Source organism: Pelobates fuscus, chromosome 9, assembly GCF_036172605.1.
Source record: "Pelobates fuscus isolate aPelFus1 chromosome 9, aPelFus1.pri, whole genome shotgun sequence".
In the NCBI taxonomy this organism is placed as follows: domain Eukaryota; kingdom Metazoa; phylum Chordata; class Amphibia; order Anura; family Pelobatidae; genus Pelobates; species Pelobates fuscus.
In genome coordinates, this window is record NC_086325.1 from 100,959,525 (window position 1) to 100,974,877 (window position 15,353).

Sequence of the window (15,353 nt, forward strand, 5' to 3'; positions counted from 1 at the left end):
CATACATCAGAGGTTATGAACCTATTTCCATTAATAGAATATGATCTGCATAAAGCAAATATCAATTACTATTTACATTTTTGTAAGGGTTATGGAGAAAACCCACCACTTTCTATAAATAAGTAAAGAAGTAAGTAGGTAGGAATAAGGGGTACTTTTATTTTAAGACCTTAAAATGAAGGGGAGTATTTTATTTGGGAATGAGGGACCTATATTAAGAGGAGTTATTACATTATTAAGAATTTGGGACCCACCTAAAAGTAGCATATAAGGGATCAGGTGACTGGTCTTTTTTTAGCTAGGGTGCTAATGTACAATATATATTGAGTAACTTTGATCTTTCTTTACACATGATATAGTAAGGAGTAGGGTTTAGTTGTAGTCATCTACCTTGTTATATTAACCCTCCACCTCTCTTCATGTGGATGGAATACTTTCGATGACCACCATTAAATTCTGGTTCTTTCTCAAATGGAAATCACTTGTGACCTCCTCAGATTATATGAGGGTCCTGAAGGCATCTAACAACATATTTACACGCATGTGATTTATTTCAGTGCTACAGGGATAGTGGCACATTGCCCCTCACTGCATTAAAAGGCTATGTTATTGGTAGGTAAGGAGATGCTATTTAAGAGTTTAGCAACTTCTTTGTGATGGTGCTACTTATGTTTCGCCGTGCTATTGTATTCCTATACATATTTATTTTCTCTATTTAGCTGTTCATACCATTGCACACTTACTTAACGTGGAGTGGTTCTACGATGGGATACTGAGTCCGGATACCACTCTAAAAGGAAAGTTATCAATCATTGGGGAAAATGAAGGATGGGTGAACCCTATGAGATCCAAGGAACAGGTATTCGACCATATGTTATGATGATAAGCTCTTTTGAATACATTGTATGAGCAGCAAGACAACCATAGGCTTGCTTGGTTCGATTATGAACTGATGTATATAGTGGTATGAGCTGTATGGAATAATGTCAGTTTTTACAATAATTATGGTGAATAGATATGGGCAGAATGCTTGTGAAGAACATTAAAGACGGTAGATTATGTGCAAAAAGTTATAGTGATTGCAAAATGCAACAACCGAGCAGCAATAGAGGGAAACACTTGGTCTGAATGCTTTGGAACGAGGAGTAGTAGGATCACTGATTTGCAAAATGTTGCTTTTAAAAGAATATGATAAAACATATCACCTGCTCACAAGACTAATTGTCAGGAGTAATGTGGATATTTAAGGTTATACAGAGTGATATAACACGTTTTCCTATTCACAGACACCATCCTATATTGTATTCACAACCATTGCTGGTATAACGGGCGTAGTTATCACTCTGGCGCTGATAGTTATGATTACCTCCTCCACGGAGTTCATCCGTAGAAGCTTCTTCGAGGTTTTCTGGTACACACACCACCTCTTTGTCGTCTTTTTTGTGGGTCTTCTGATTCATGGAGTTGGGTAAGTGTTGACCCTTGTTGTTGCATATTCCTGACCAAATATGTAATACGGGATTTAACACCTCTTTTAACAACTTTCTGTAATATACACAATATACCGAGTCCACTGATTTGCTGCTTACATTTCTTTCCCCACCATGCTACTACAGACGTCTTGTACGAGGACAGACACCTGACAGTATGAAACAAAATGTTTATTCATCCTGTAAAGACAAGTTCATGGAATGGAAACAGGTTACCCCAAACAGCAATGAGGAAGATGATAATCAATGCCTCGTACCCGTTTTCCAAGGCAATGATCCTATGGTAAGGGCTAAAACCCTCTGCCTCATGTGTACTAGTGTGTAATATTGTATCTTTGATTTATGATGGAATTAGATTTTGTTTAAAAATTAGAAATATGAGAATTGAACTTTTGTATTATTTCAGTTATCAAATTAGTTGTGATGAACCTTTTAGTCAAAAAGAGCAATTTGAGCGATGGTTTGTCTAATTATTAAAATGTGTTTTTTAATAATAATAATAATAATAATAATGTATAATAATATTTTTTTTCCAAATTTTACTTAAATATTTTATGTTTTTTTCCAGACTTGGAAGTGGATTTTAGCACCAATAATTCTATATGTTTTTGAACGTATTCTGAGGTTTTATCGATCTCAACAGAGAGTTGTTGTGACAAAGGTAAGTCACACGGTGAATTAGATTATGGATGTTTTCATATATATCAACATACCCATGACAGCATGAGGAGGGACAGTAAACAACACAAGAGATGCATATTGCCCAAACATCACATTAATAATAGCATTTTGCTGCTTAGCACAAAGCCTTTACGAGTATCGTCAATTTACCACTCAGAAATATTTGCTAATTATTTCCAATAAAAGTTGTTGCTCCAGAACACCCACTGGAAGTAATTTGTGGTCACCATAATTTTAAAGGTTCCATACTAATGTACAATATGTTGGGTCACACTAATAAAGTCAAAACAGAGTATAATAAAGAATTAAGTCTACTCCATGCATTCATTGCTAAACAACTGGTTCACAAATTTATCGACCCACATTAAACATATAAGTTACAATTGCATGTAGTGGAAAGTGTGTTCTAAATCCTTGACAATAAATATAAACTATTCTGGATCCAGTCAATGCCAATCCAGAAATAGAAGAATGAGGGGACAAATGGAAATTAAAGGAACACTATAGGGTCAGGAACACAAACATTTATTTCTGACCCTATACGGCTAAACCCACCATTTAGGTGGCTTGCCCCCCACTTAGCCCTCTTAAAAGCAATTCAAACTCAGCTTATTTCCAGCGCCGCGCAGGTCCGCCGGCACTGGCCCCGTCCCCTTGGTGACATCATCAGAATTGCCGATTTTTAACCAATCCAATGCTTTCCCATGAGGAAAGCATTGGATTGGCTAAAAGTGCCAAGGGGTTGGGGCCAAACGCCATTTTGGCCAATCAGCACCTCCACCTTGAATCAATGCATCTCTATGGGGAAATTTCAGCGTCCTCATGCAGTGCGTGGAGACGCTAAATGGTAGTGCCGCCTACTATGCAGCACTGCCCCTGGAAGCATCTCCAGTGGCCATCTGAGAAGTGGCCACTTGGAGGTGTCCCTAGGGGCAATGTAAACACTGCCTTTACTCTGAAAAGGCAGTGTTTGTATTAAAATGCCTGAAGGCAATGATTATACTCACCAGAAAAACTACATTAAGCTATAGTTGTTCTGGTGACTATAGTGTCCTCTAAATAAATAATTAAAAAAAACTTTATTGGGTAATATAGTTAAAAAGAGGACAGTTGTCCTCATTTTAAACAAATTACTCAACAAAGTTATTTCAAACATTCATTTAATGTTCATTTAAGTTATTGTCTAGGTTTATTACGGATTTGGGATAGAGGATTGAGTGACTTTCCCTACTATTTCTCCCTTTGGCTGGGAGTTATTTTAGGCTGTGTTTTAAATCCTGGGCCCACAAGTCAATTATCCTCATTCCTTAAAATCAAGATATAATAGAATTTACCTAAACTCTTCACTCCTGTCTTGTCCTCCTAGGCTGTCAGTCATCCATCTAAGGTTCTTGAGATTCAGATGAAAAAACAAGGATTTAGTATGGAAGTGGGGCAATACATCTTTATCAACTGCCCAACAATTTCTACATTGGAATGGCATCCATTCACTCTAACCTCGGCCCCGGAAGAAGACTTCTTCTCTGTGCACATCCGCTCTGCAGGGGACTGGACTGAGAAACTGATTCAGGACTTTCAGGAGAAAGCAGATAACACACCACGGTGAGACACAGCCAAAAGGTCACTTGTTCTTCTTGATGATTACTACCATTTCTCAAAGTCCTTCTATATGTTATTTGTAAAGTATTTCTTCTTTTCTTTAATATGGCAATAACTGCAAATTTCTTTGTAATTAGACTGGAGGTTGACGGTCCATTTGGGACAGCTAGTGAGGATGTTTTCAAGTACGAGGTCAGCATGCTGGTTGGTGCTGGGATCGGGGTCACTCCCTTTGCATCCATCTTGAAATCCATTTGGTACAAGCTTCAAAAAGAGGATCAACGGCTAAAAACCCAAAAGGTATCATAAAAAAGTGTAACACAAAAAAATGTATGGCATTGTGAATCTACGTCTGAATAGCGATTTAGATTGGTAAATTGAAATCAAGGACAGAGATAGCAGCATGTCATGTGTTCATAGACAAATGCATCTTACTTTCAGTCTGACCTAATTGTGAACATATTTACCTTTAGTTTGATGTATTCTTAGCACACACAATATAAATGATGGAATAACCTCTATAGAACAGTATATTAATTATTGATGAGTAATAAGAAAATAAACTATTTAGATGTTCCTCTTCTCCACTTTATATTATAGATCTATTTCTACTGGATCTGTCGAGATACTGGAGCATTTGCCTGGTTTGCTGATCTTCTTCGCTCTCTTGAGCAAGAAATGATCTCCTCTGGAAAAGATGGATTCCTTAATTACAGACTCTTTCTCACCAATTGGGACAGCAGCATTGTACGTATAATACATGCTAGCAAAATAACTTGAGGCTGATTCACATTCTGTAACATGTAGCATAGATAACTTGTGTAAAGCATGTGGATTTTTTACGATATAGTGGCTACAATGAGTGTAGCTCTATAATTGTATAAACTGCATTTTTATGCTTTTAAGTAATATGTGTGTAATGATGTTAACGCACAACAAGAAAGGTGAAATGTTGATTCTCAAGATTATTTTACACTATTTTGCTCCACTAATTATCTGTGGTACAACCATTAATCCATCTCAATCTAAAAAATGAAGGACAATAGGGATGTGCATGGGCAAAAAATTTGGTTCGATTCGGCAATTCTGCACTTCGGCAATTCGGTTCGGCACTTCCAAAATGCGGTACTTCGGCAATTCGGCTTGGCACTTTGGGAATTTGGGACTTTGTGTAAGTGTAGGGTTAGGGGTAGGGTTAGGGTTGTGTTCGGAGTAGGGTTAGGATTAGGGTTGGGTTAGGAGTAGGGCTAGGGTTGGGTTAGGAGTAGGGTTAGGAGTAGGGTTGGGTTTGGAGTAGGGTTAGGATTAGGGTTGGGTTAGGAGTAGGGTTAGGAGTAGGGTTATGGTTGGATTAGGAGTAGGGTTAGTAGTAGGTTTAGGATTGGGGTAGGTTTAGGAGTAGCAGCAGGGTTAGGAGTAGAGTTAGGGTTGGGTATTTAAATGTTTCTATCATATCCCCCTGTCTCGTCTTTCCTCCAAGCTATACATGTTTTAAGTTTTAGCCTGCAATCCATGAACCAGTTTAGTAGCCCTTCTCTGAACTCTCTTCAAAGTATCAATATCCTTCTGAAGATACGGTCTCCAGTACTGCGTACAATACTCCAAGTGAGGTCTTACCGTGTTCTGTACAATGACATGAGCACTTCTCTCTTTCTACTGCCAATACCTCTCCCTATACAACCAAGCATTCTGCTAGCATTTCCTGCTGCTCTATTACATTGTCTTCCTACCTTTAAGTCATCTGAAATAATTACCGTATTTTTCGCTCCATAAGACGCACCTCACCATAAGACGCACCTAGTTTTTAGAGGAAGAAACCCAGAAAAAAAATATTCTGAACAAACTGTCCCATAGTGTTTCTTACTATGGGACAGTTTGTACAGAATATTTTTTTTATCCCCTGTCCCATAGTGTCCCCCCCTCCCATAGTCTTCTCCTCTCTCCCATAGTCTTCACTCACCCCCTCCCCATAGTCTTCACCCACCCCCTCCCCATAGACCTCATCCACCCCCTCCCCATAGACTTCATCTCCCCCCCTCCCCATAGACTTCATTTCCACCCCCTCCCCATAGACTTCATCTCCCCATCTCCCCATAGACTTCATCTCCCCCCCTCCCCATAGACTTCATCTCCCCCCTCCCCATAGACTTCATCTCCCCCCTCCCCATAGACTTCATCTCCCCCCCTCCCCATAGACTTCATCTCCCCCCGTCCCCATAGACTTCATCTCCCTCCCCATAGACTTCATCTCCCCCCCGCCCCATAGACTTCATCTCCCCCCCTCCCCATAGACTTCATCTCCCCCCTTCCCCATAGACTTCATCTCCCCCCTTCCCCATAGACTTCATCTCCCCCCCCTCCCCATAGACTTCATCTCCCCCCCCTCCCCATAGACTTCATCTCCCCCCCCTCCCCATAGACTTCATCCCCCTCCCCATATTCTTCTCTCCCATACGGTCCCCCTCCCCTTGTCCCATAATTACTTACCTGTCTTGTAGCGTTGGCCGGCAGCACAGGGCGCACCGCGGTACTGGAACTTGAATTTCATGTTCCGGTTTCCGGCGGGACTGAAAGGAAGTGCGCACTCAGCTTGTGCACACTTCCTTTCAGTCCCGCCGGAAACCGGAACATGAAATTCAAGTTCCAGTACCGCGGTGCGCCCTGTGCTGCCGGCCAACGCTGCAAGACAGGTAAGTAAAGCTTCATATTCGCTCCATAAGACGCACAGACATTTCCCCTCACTTCTGAGGGGAAAAAAAGTGCGTCTTATGGAGCGAAAAATACGGTACTCCTTGGGTTTTACGTCCAAGATGCATTATCTTTCACTTATCCATATTAAATGTCAGTTGCCACACCTGTGACCATTTTTCTAATTTTTCTAAATCATTTGCCATTTGACTTATCCCTCCTGGAACATCAGCCCTGTTACATATCTTAGTATCATCAGCAAAAAGACATACCTTATCATCAAGACCTTCTGCAATATCACTAATAAAAATATTAAAGAGAATGGGTCCAAGTACAGATCCCTGAGGTACCCCACTGGTAACTAGACCTTGCTTCAGATATACTCCGTTGACTACAACCCCTTTTGTTGCTTGTCATTTAGCCACTGCCTAACCCATTCAACAATATTGGAATCCAAACTTAAAGATTGCAGTTTATTGATGAGCCTTCCATGTGGAACAGTGTCAAAAGCCTTACTGAAATCTAGGTAAGCAATGTCTACTGCACCACCCTGATCTATTATTTCAGTTACCCAATCAAAAAAAACACTTAGATTAGTTTGGCATGATCTCCCTGAAGTAAACCCATGTTGTCTCTGATCTTGAAATCCATGTTAGGGTTTGTTTAGGGTTAGGGTTAGGAGTAAGGTTAGGGTAGGGTTAGGGGTAGGTTTAGGAGTAGGGTTAGGGTTAGGAGTAGGGTTAGGGGTAGGGGTAGAGGTACTCCTAGCCCTAACCCTACCCTAACCATATTATTTCTATTATGCAAAAAAAAAAATAATAACAAATTCCTTTTTTTTTTTTTCAAGTATTGATATTTATATTATTATATTATCCTTTGGGGTTTTGTTCATTTATTTTTCTATATTCTTTCTCTTTCCCTTTCATTTCCTTCCTATTCCTTTTGATGTCTCAATTTACTTCCAATTGCTATAATGCTCGTTTATCTTCTATATAATTAATTTTAATTGAGTATAAATTTTCTTACTCCCTTTCCTTATTGAAAATTGAGTAGGAATGTCAGGGTAGACATTAACTATTCAAATAATAACATTACCCAAAACCAATAAGTTGTCTGTTTTCTACTCAGATACTAATTCTTATTATTAGATTCAAGATAAGTTTTCCACATTTGGGCTATTTGTGGGCTCAGCTTCCCTATTTTTCTTTGGTTCCACATTAATAATTCATATTCTACTGTTGTCGACATTACTTCTTCAATTTCTTGTGATGAAGGTAGATCTTTGGACTTCCAATATCTAGCAATTAATAAAGACCCTGTGCTCAGTAAGAGGGATATCATTTTCTTGATTATTTTAGTAGTATTAATTGGGAGTGATCGGAGCAGTATTGTTTTTGGGTTGTGAGATATTTGCTGATTTGTGGTTTGTTTTATTATTCTTTCAATTTTCTTCCATAATATATTCACCTCTTTACATGTCCACCAGACATGCAACATAGTGCCTCTATCTGTGTCGCAGCGCCAGCACCTGTCTGATGAGTCCGGGAAGATAGTATGCAAACGGGCCGGAACCATGTACCACCTATACATTATTTTCCTTGTTTCTTCTAAGTGCGCGGTGCTAGTGGTTAGTCCAGAATGTGCGTTGAAAATGTGTTCCCATTCCCTTATTGAAATATTCTGTTGAAGATCTTCTTGCCAATATTGCATAAATTTCCACTCTGCATTTTCCACTGGATTGGCTAATATTTGATAGCATAAAGACAATCATTTTTTCAGCGGGCTTAATGATAGGCATTTCTCTTCAAACTTCGATATAGAGGATTGCATCGTTTCTGTTCTTACACGAATCTTTTCTGTATCTAAGATCACTTTAATTTGAAAGGTATGCAAATGTGTAACTTGCTGGTAATGAAAACTCTTTTTGGAGAGTCGAGAATGATTTTAGACCTTCTGTGGTACATAGGTGAAACAGATGTGTAATTCCCGTTTTTTCCCATTTCTGATATGGAAACGTTCCATTGCAGAAGTATAAAATTTTTATTGGAGTCGCTAAGGCCCATGGGTTGGCTGTACACAATTTATCTCTGTAAATATCCCATATTTTCACTAGATGTTTGGTAGAGGGCAGCATATTTGAGTTTAATTGTCGTAGTTGTTGAGGTTTCCATAATAATGTTGAAAGATCCTGTGATCCGCAATAATTATTTTCTATTGCCACCCATTGAGGGATATAATTGGTTGAATGAGCACTGATAACGTTCGTGAGTATAGAAAAGTAGTAATATGCCTTTTATTTGGTATCCCCATTCCTCCATTTTCCAAGTTTCTCATCAATAATGTTTTAGGCATTCGCGGGTGTTTGTTACCCCAGCTAAAGTAAACCATAGCAGCATGCATAGCTGTTATATATTTTTGTGGGAGTAATAAATTCAATGATCTAAAAAGGTACAATATCTTAGGTAATATTGACATTTTAAGTGCTGCTATTTTCCCTACCCAAGAAAAGAACAGATTCCTACAGGATTTTAATTGGTTATCGATTTCCTTCAGTAATTTCGTATAGTTGACTAGTAGGAGATCTTTTTCTTTTTTAGTGATTCTAATGCCTAAGAATATTAGATGATCTTCTCTCCAGTCATAGGAAAAACTTCCTTTCAATCTTTCATCTGTAGATTTAGTTGTATCGAGACACATTGCTTGAGTTTTTGTCATGTTTAATTTATAATATGATTGTTGACTGTAATGCTGCAATTCTTTATGTAATGAGGGAAGTGATATAAATGGTTGGGTAATTGTTAAAAGAAATCATCAGCGAATAAACTGAGTTTATACTCGTTATGACCCACTTGTACCCCATGTATGTTCTCATTGTTTCTTATAGATATAGCCAGAGGTTCTAGGGCCAATACGTAAAGGAAAGGTGACAGTGGGCACCCCTGTCGGGTCCCATTAGTGATGCTAAAAGTCTTTGACTTAAATCCTGAGTAGAGTACTGCTGCTGTTGGTGTATTATAAAGAGCTTCAACTGCTGAGATAAATCCGGGTGGAAATCCATAGGCCAATAATGTTTCATGTAGAAAATCCCAGTTTAACCTGTCGAATGCCTTTTCGGCATCTAATGATAACATAATGCTTTCCTGCTTGGTAGTCTGTAATATGTTGTATAAATTTAACACCTTTCTAGTGTTATCTTGTCCTTGTCTGCCGGTCACAAATCCTACCTGATCCGAATGTATTAATGTTGGTATTATGTCCTTTAGTCGCTCTGCCAAGATCTTGGCATAAAGTTTTGTATCTGTATTCAGTAAAGATATTAGTCTAAAATTTTGGCAGGACGTTGGGGACTTCCCTGGTTTAGGGATAGTGATGACATGGCCAGACAGAACCTCAGGTGGAAAAGTGCCCATCGTTTGAACAGTGTTATAGAAGCTGGTAAGAGCTGGGGCTAATTCTTTCTTAAATATATTATAATATATATTAGTAAAGCCATCCGGCCCTGGAGCTTTTTCTTTGAATTAGAATTTGGAAGACTTTTAACATAGAAGGAAATATGAAAAACTAAATTAAACAGAATGTGCAATAAAAACATTTAAAAACATTAAAAACATTAGATTAAAAATATAACATTAAAAACATTAGATTTATCTTTATAGGAAAGGTTTGGGAAGGCTGTGCAAGTCACATGCAAAGAGGTGGGGCTAGGGTTGCATAAACAAAGTGATCGATAATTCTATAGTGGTTACACACCTTTTTTTGTTACAGTTTATAATACAGACAACACGATTGAAGATAATTTTGAAGATAAAACAGTGATGAAATTATATTAGGGAAAGTATTTATGTACAGAAATAAAATGGCCTCAGACAGGGTTCTGTAAAAAGTACATTGCTGTTTAGACTTTCAAACTAAGTTTCGCTATACTTTTTACTTAATATACCAAGCCCAGTATAATCTGATGTAACTACATGTATATAAATAGTAATTGCATGACCTTTGGAACCTTAAGACAAAGAACATATTCTTGCAAAGTTTGTTGCCCAAACATTGATTTATAATTAGTTAGAGTTAAAATAATGGGTAGATAAGATATGAAAAAAATCAGAAAAAGAAGAATAAAACCAAATGTGAGGTTTGGTACAGACACATGGCGTAAAAGGACACAATCATTAAGTGATCAAACTATACCCATGAAAGGCGTTCAATGGGACTTGAATGACAGACTGTACAACACAAACAGATTGAATCTATGTATCCTAATGGAAATGAAAATATGACAAATGTGTATTAGTTGTCCTTAGTGTGGCTAAGCTTAACATGCTGCCAATATAAAGGTAAAATAGTCACCTACAAGCAGGTGGGAAAGTCAGTAACAAGCTGAGATCAAAGGGTTTAGAGAGCATTGAGAGGCCAAGCTGAGTCGGGGTGCCAGAGGACAGAACAAAGGTTGATAAGCCAGATCATTAAACCTATATAGACTGAAAGAATAACCTGCTTTTGGGAATAGAGATAAGTAACAACCACAATGGAGAACAACTGCAGGGTTTATATAGGCCTGGGGTTCTCAGCATAAGTTCACATCAATGGTAACGCAGGATGTAGTTTGGCAAAAGGACGGGATCTGCATCGAAACTGGAGGATGAACTATGCTGTTTGAAGCCCCACCTAACATTACAAGAAGGCATTGCCAATGTTAGTCTTATCTGTTGCACTCTGTCCCACTCATTATCAGAGTTATTCACTACAGTGAGAATCCAAACTGGATTTAATTGAATGTCAAATTTAAGGCCAGAGTAGCTGAAAGGAAAGCATAGCTGACTTAGAGAATTTTTCCAGTTCGGCCATTTTGACCTTCAATTTGAAATTCACTTTGATATCACTTTGAATTCTCACACTAGTGAATAACACTGCAATTCAACAGTAAGAAACATATGAAGTTTAGCATAGATTTTAGGAAATTGCCACAAAGTTACATGGAGAAATACATGGGATGTGTCTGAGAGGCAGGAGACCCAAGAGAATCCAAAGTCACAGTGAGGAAGTTCAATGAGTTAAAAGAGATATCAGGGTCAATGGGTCTGTGGTGGCTTGCCCCTTTAATCATGTGTCCAAGGGGACCATAGTTCAACTGTGACTCAAGCCTCTAGAATGGCAAATCCAAATCATACTAGGAGGATTTGGTAGATCATTACACAGTTTACCTTTCCAATCACAAAATATGGGAAGCCAAGATAGAAGAAGCAGTGACATATAAATGCTTGTGTTTTTGCTTTTAGGGGCTTGATAAATGCTACTTTTTTGTTTTAGGGGCTTGATGACCATTGGCAAAATGTGTTCTGGAACAGATTACAGAGTGTCAGGTTCCCTTACCTGGGGGATGTCACAGCGTCAGTAGACTTGGGGATCCCCTGGTTGATCCCATGGGATATGTTATAAACATCCTCCAACAGCATGGAATACAAGGGATGTTTTCGCATTTTTTTTTTTTTTACAAGGCGGTCACTATAATACCCTAACAATTCTGAATTGAAATATATATTCAAATTTTACAACTATATCTGTATAAATGTATGTATCTGCAAATTTTTAACGCATTGTGTTTCAGTCTGTAAGTATAGTGAGTGTATGCAACTGTGTAAATGCATGCAGGGTTAAAGATAATGTTAGAAGTTATTCGGGTAAAGGGGTGTTAAGGTTAGGAGTTACTGTCACAGTTAGATTACACGGGATGCTTGGTGTTACGAGGACTAAAGGCTTGAGAGGAGTATAGCTGCGTGGTGTTCAGCATTATTTGGTTTAGGAGTTAAGTTTAGTAAAGGGTTAAATGGTGTGTTTTATTTTAAGATAAGTTAAACCTAGGGTTAAAGTAAAGAATTTTGTTTCCGGTACCGGCGTTGAGTGCTTAAGTTTGGGACTAAGGGACTAAGGAAAGAGTTTGTTTAGGTTTTGGGAGGGGTTACATTTAGGCTTAGGTAACAATTGGGTGTTTAGGGTACAGGACTGTTGAGTTTAATGGATTATTTGCAAAGTGTTTACCCTCTATGGTTGAGTAAAACTGCTGAAACTGTTATTTAGTGTGTGAATCATTTAGTGCTGACCCTGCTCCTCCTGCAAGGCATTTCCTGTATGAGAGGCTACTGGTGGACAAATAGGAAGTGATCCATTCCACTTCTTGTCCAGCCTCACACACAGACACTGGAGGAGCTGGTAGTGTTCTGTGTATAACTGTTCCTTTAACTCTGTTATCAAACAAAGGAGGCTGACTTGACTACAGAAGACACTGGTCCCTCACCAGCCCACCTAATGTTCAAAAAGGCACATTATAAATGCTGTAAATATGCCCTACTGGTCAGGCGCCTGTAAGCAGATGCCTTCTCTGCCTAATGGAAAATCTGGCCCAGCGCATGGTAGATCCATCATTGAGAAAAGTGTTCATAATACCTTGATGCACTTCCAAGTTGGAGTAGAGAGAAAATAAAATGGCAAATGAGAGAACACAAAATCTGGCTTTCAGTTTTATAGCTTTCTGTTTTAATAGGTCCTATCAAATTTATTCTCATATTTTTAAAACATATCTGGCAAAGTAGAACTTTGTAACACCGTATCCTTAATAAATATCTCTTTTTTTTCACACCCAGGCTGGACATGCCATCGTTCATTTTGATGAAGCAACTGATGCAGTTACAGGACTGAGACAGAAAACGAGTTACGGACGACCACTTTGGGAAAATGAGTTTTCCATGGTGTCAGAAGCCCACCCAAGGTTAGTCTATTAGTCAAGAAAATTAGAAAAACAAAATGAATTCTAAATAGTGAGTTTGTCCTTTCCTACTGTGGTCAATTACAAATAGAGAGTTGGGCTGTATAGAACCCACCGACAGAGGGACTTATAGAAAATGTTGTTCCCATACAAGCAGTATCTTACCAGTGAAAATGGATCTTTCAACCTACCATCATTGTATAAGTTAGTAGAAAAAGAGAGAATGGTTCCCTATTGTTAAATGAAAAATTATAGGAAGATTGATTTTTCATTCTTTCTTCTTGATTTATGTTATAGATCTACAGTGGGTGTATTTCTTTGTGGACCAAGTGCACTTGCAAAGAATCTACAGCAATGTTGCCACCAGTTTTCTAGCATGGATCCAAGGAAAGTACAATTCTACTTCAATAAGGAGAACTTCTGAGTATTCCTGTTTACAGGCAAGTGCAAGGCAAAAATCTGGAGAAAAAAAAACGCCAATAATTTGGATGGAATACTGAGTGAAACAGAGTGAAAATATTATTTATGATGACATTGGAATGTCTTCCAAGCTGCATGTAAAAGGACATCAAAGACGTACACTATTCCAATTTTTACATTAAAACAACCTGACTCCTGTCACTGCCAGTTTATGAAGGGAAAACAACACTTAACCCCTTAAGGACACGGCTTCAGAAGTAAAATGCCAACATGACGCGAAAGTTCCATCATGTGTCCTTAAAGGGACAACCCAGACCCCTAAAGCACTTTAGCTTGCTGAAAATCTTTATATTTGAAGAGATTGTCCTCTTTTTTTTTCATTTTGGAAGTAGTGCAGATTTCAATAGAAATTGACACTTTTATGAATTTCACTGGTTACACCCCCTGGCTTTTCAAGCAGACAACAGATCAACAGGCCCAGAGCACCTGCCTTGCAAACATTTCTTATCGAGCTGCATTGGGAAGTCTGTGATTAGACAGAAACAGAAAGTCTGGGCAAGGTTAGAAGAGGGATGCAAAGACAAATTAAATGCATGCAAGTTTTCATTTGCGGTATATCTACTAAACAGTGATTTTTATTTATATTGTATTTGGGCAGTGGAGTGTCCCTTTAAGGGCTTAAAGGCAGTGAGTTAAATTTAGTAGAGGACATTTTTTGTTACTTTGTGTTTTGAAATTCCTTCTACGTTTGACATTTCATTTGTTCCTCTGCATTAGAAAATCCGTCATGTTATGTTCTTAGACCTTCTAAAAAATGTTTCATGAAACAGCGCTGGGGCCGTTAAAACAGAACATAGTAGAATGATGTGCCTGTTATAAGCCACCAATGTTGACAACTGCAACATTTACATTATACATCTTACATAGTGATATATGTTGAAAAAACATTAAACTCTGTCAAGATCAACCTTTTAGACATCCCAGTTTGTTCTGTCAATCCAACCGCAGAAATTGTCCCCAGAACTTTCATTCTACTATTGAGTTGGACACATTTGTACTTGGTAATACAGAAGTGTAATTTGCTCATCACATCAGCTGAAGAGGGGGGTGCGCTAAGAGTGCCAAGGAGAGCCCTGCTTAAAAACAAATTGACATAAACTTGGGCACAGCACCCATAGGACCATAACTACTATAAGGTCTGTGCAGGCTACGTTACTTAGAATGTCCCTTTAGAAATAAAACTGCAATAGCTGAGGTAATTGGACAGACCCGATAAAATAGGAAGCTCTAGTCACATGCAGAAACCAATTTCAACTGAAGGCACAACTATGAAATAATAATTCCCAGATTTTACTAGTAACATGACGTAAAGTCATGATTTTATTAAAGACACGGAGGCGAGTATTATGCATAACTCTTTCTTTATTTCCTCAGCAGCAAAGATAGAGGAATATAAATATTATCAAAAATGAAAGAAAAAACTGTACAGGCACAACAGGCAGGCAATCACATAATAGAGGAAGTAGCTATATAAGTCCTGTGTCTCCCACAATCCCCCTCTTTCTTGCGAAAACCGAAGACCAGGTAAGAAGAACGATGTCCCACTTGATCCAAACAGGAAACGGGAAACAATGCGATAACTTCAAGCTAAAAAAGATAGAAAAATATGGTAATTTCCAAACTCAAAACTGTAGACTTACCAAACATAACCGTGA

The 15,353-nt window shown here is 38.4% G+C and overlaps 1 protein-coding gene across 1 annotated transcript in view; it reads left to right on the forward strand.

Moving 5' to 3' along the window:
• NOX1 (NADPH oxidase 1) overlaps positions 1-14,601 on the forward strand; it is a 42,587-nt gene extending 27,986 nt beyond the window's left edge. The window contains exons 5-13 of the mRNA XM_063432225.1: positions 720-859; positions 1,287-1,468; positions 1,617-1,773; positions 2,059-2,151; positions 3,538-3,773; positions 3,908-4,070; positions 4,371-4,517; positions 13,097-13,221; positions 13,516-14,601. Of these exons, the coding sequence (XP_063288295.1) occupies positions 720-859; positions 1,287-1,468; positions 1,617-1,773; positions 2,059-2,151; positions 3,538-3,773; positions 3,908-4,070; positions 4,371-4,517; positions 13,097-13,221; positions 13,516-13,642 (1,370 nt within the window). The 3' untranslated portion in view covers positions 13,643-14,601. The remainder of the gene's footprint in view (positions 1-719; positions 860-1,286; positions 1,469-1,616; positions 1,774-2,058; positions 2,152-3,537; positions 3,774-3,907; positions 4,071-4,370; positions 4,518-13,096; positions 13,222-13,515) is intronic.
• The last annotated feature ends 752 nt before the right edge of the window (positions 14,602-15,353 follow it).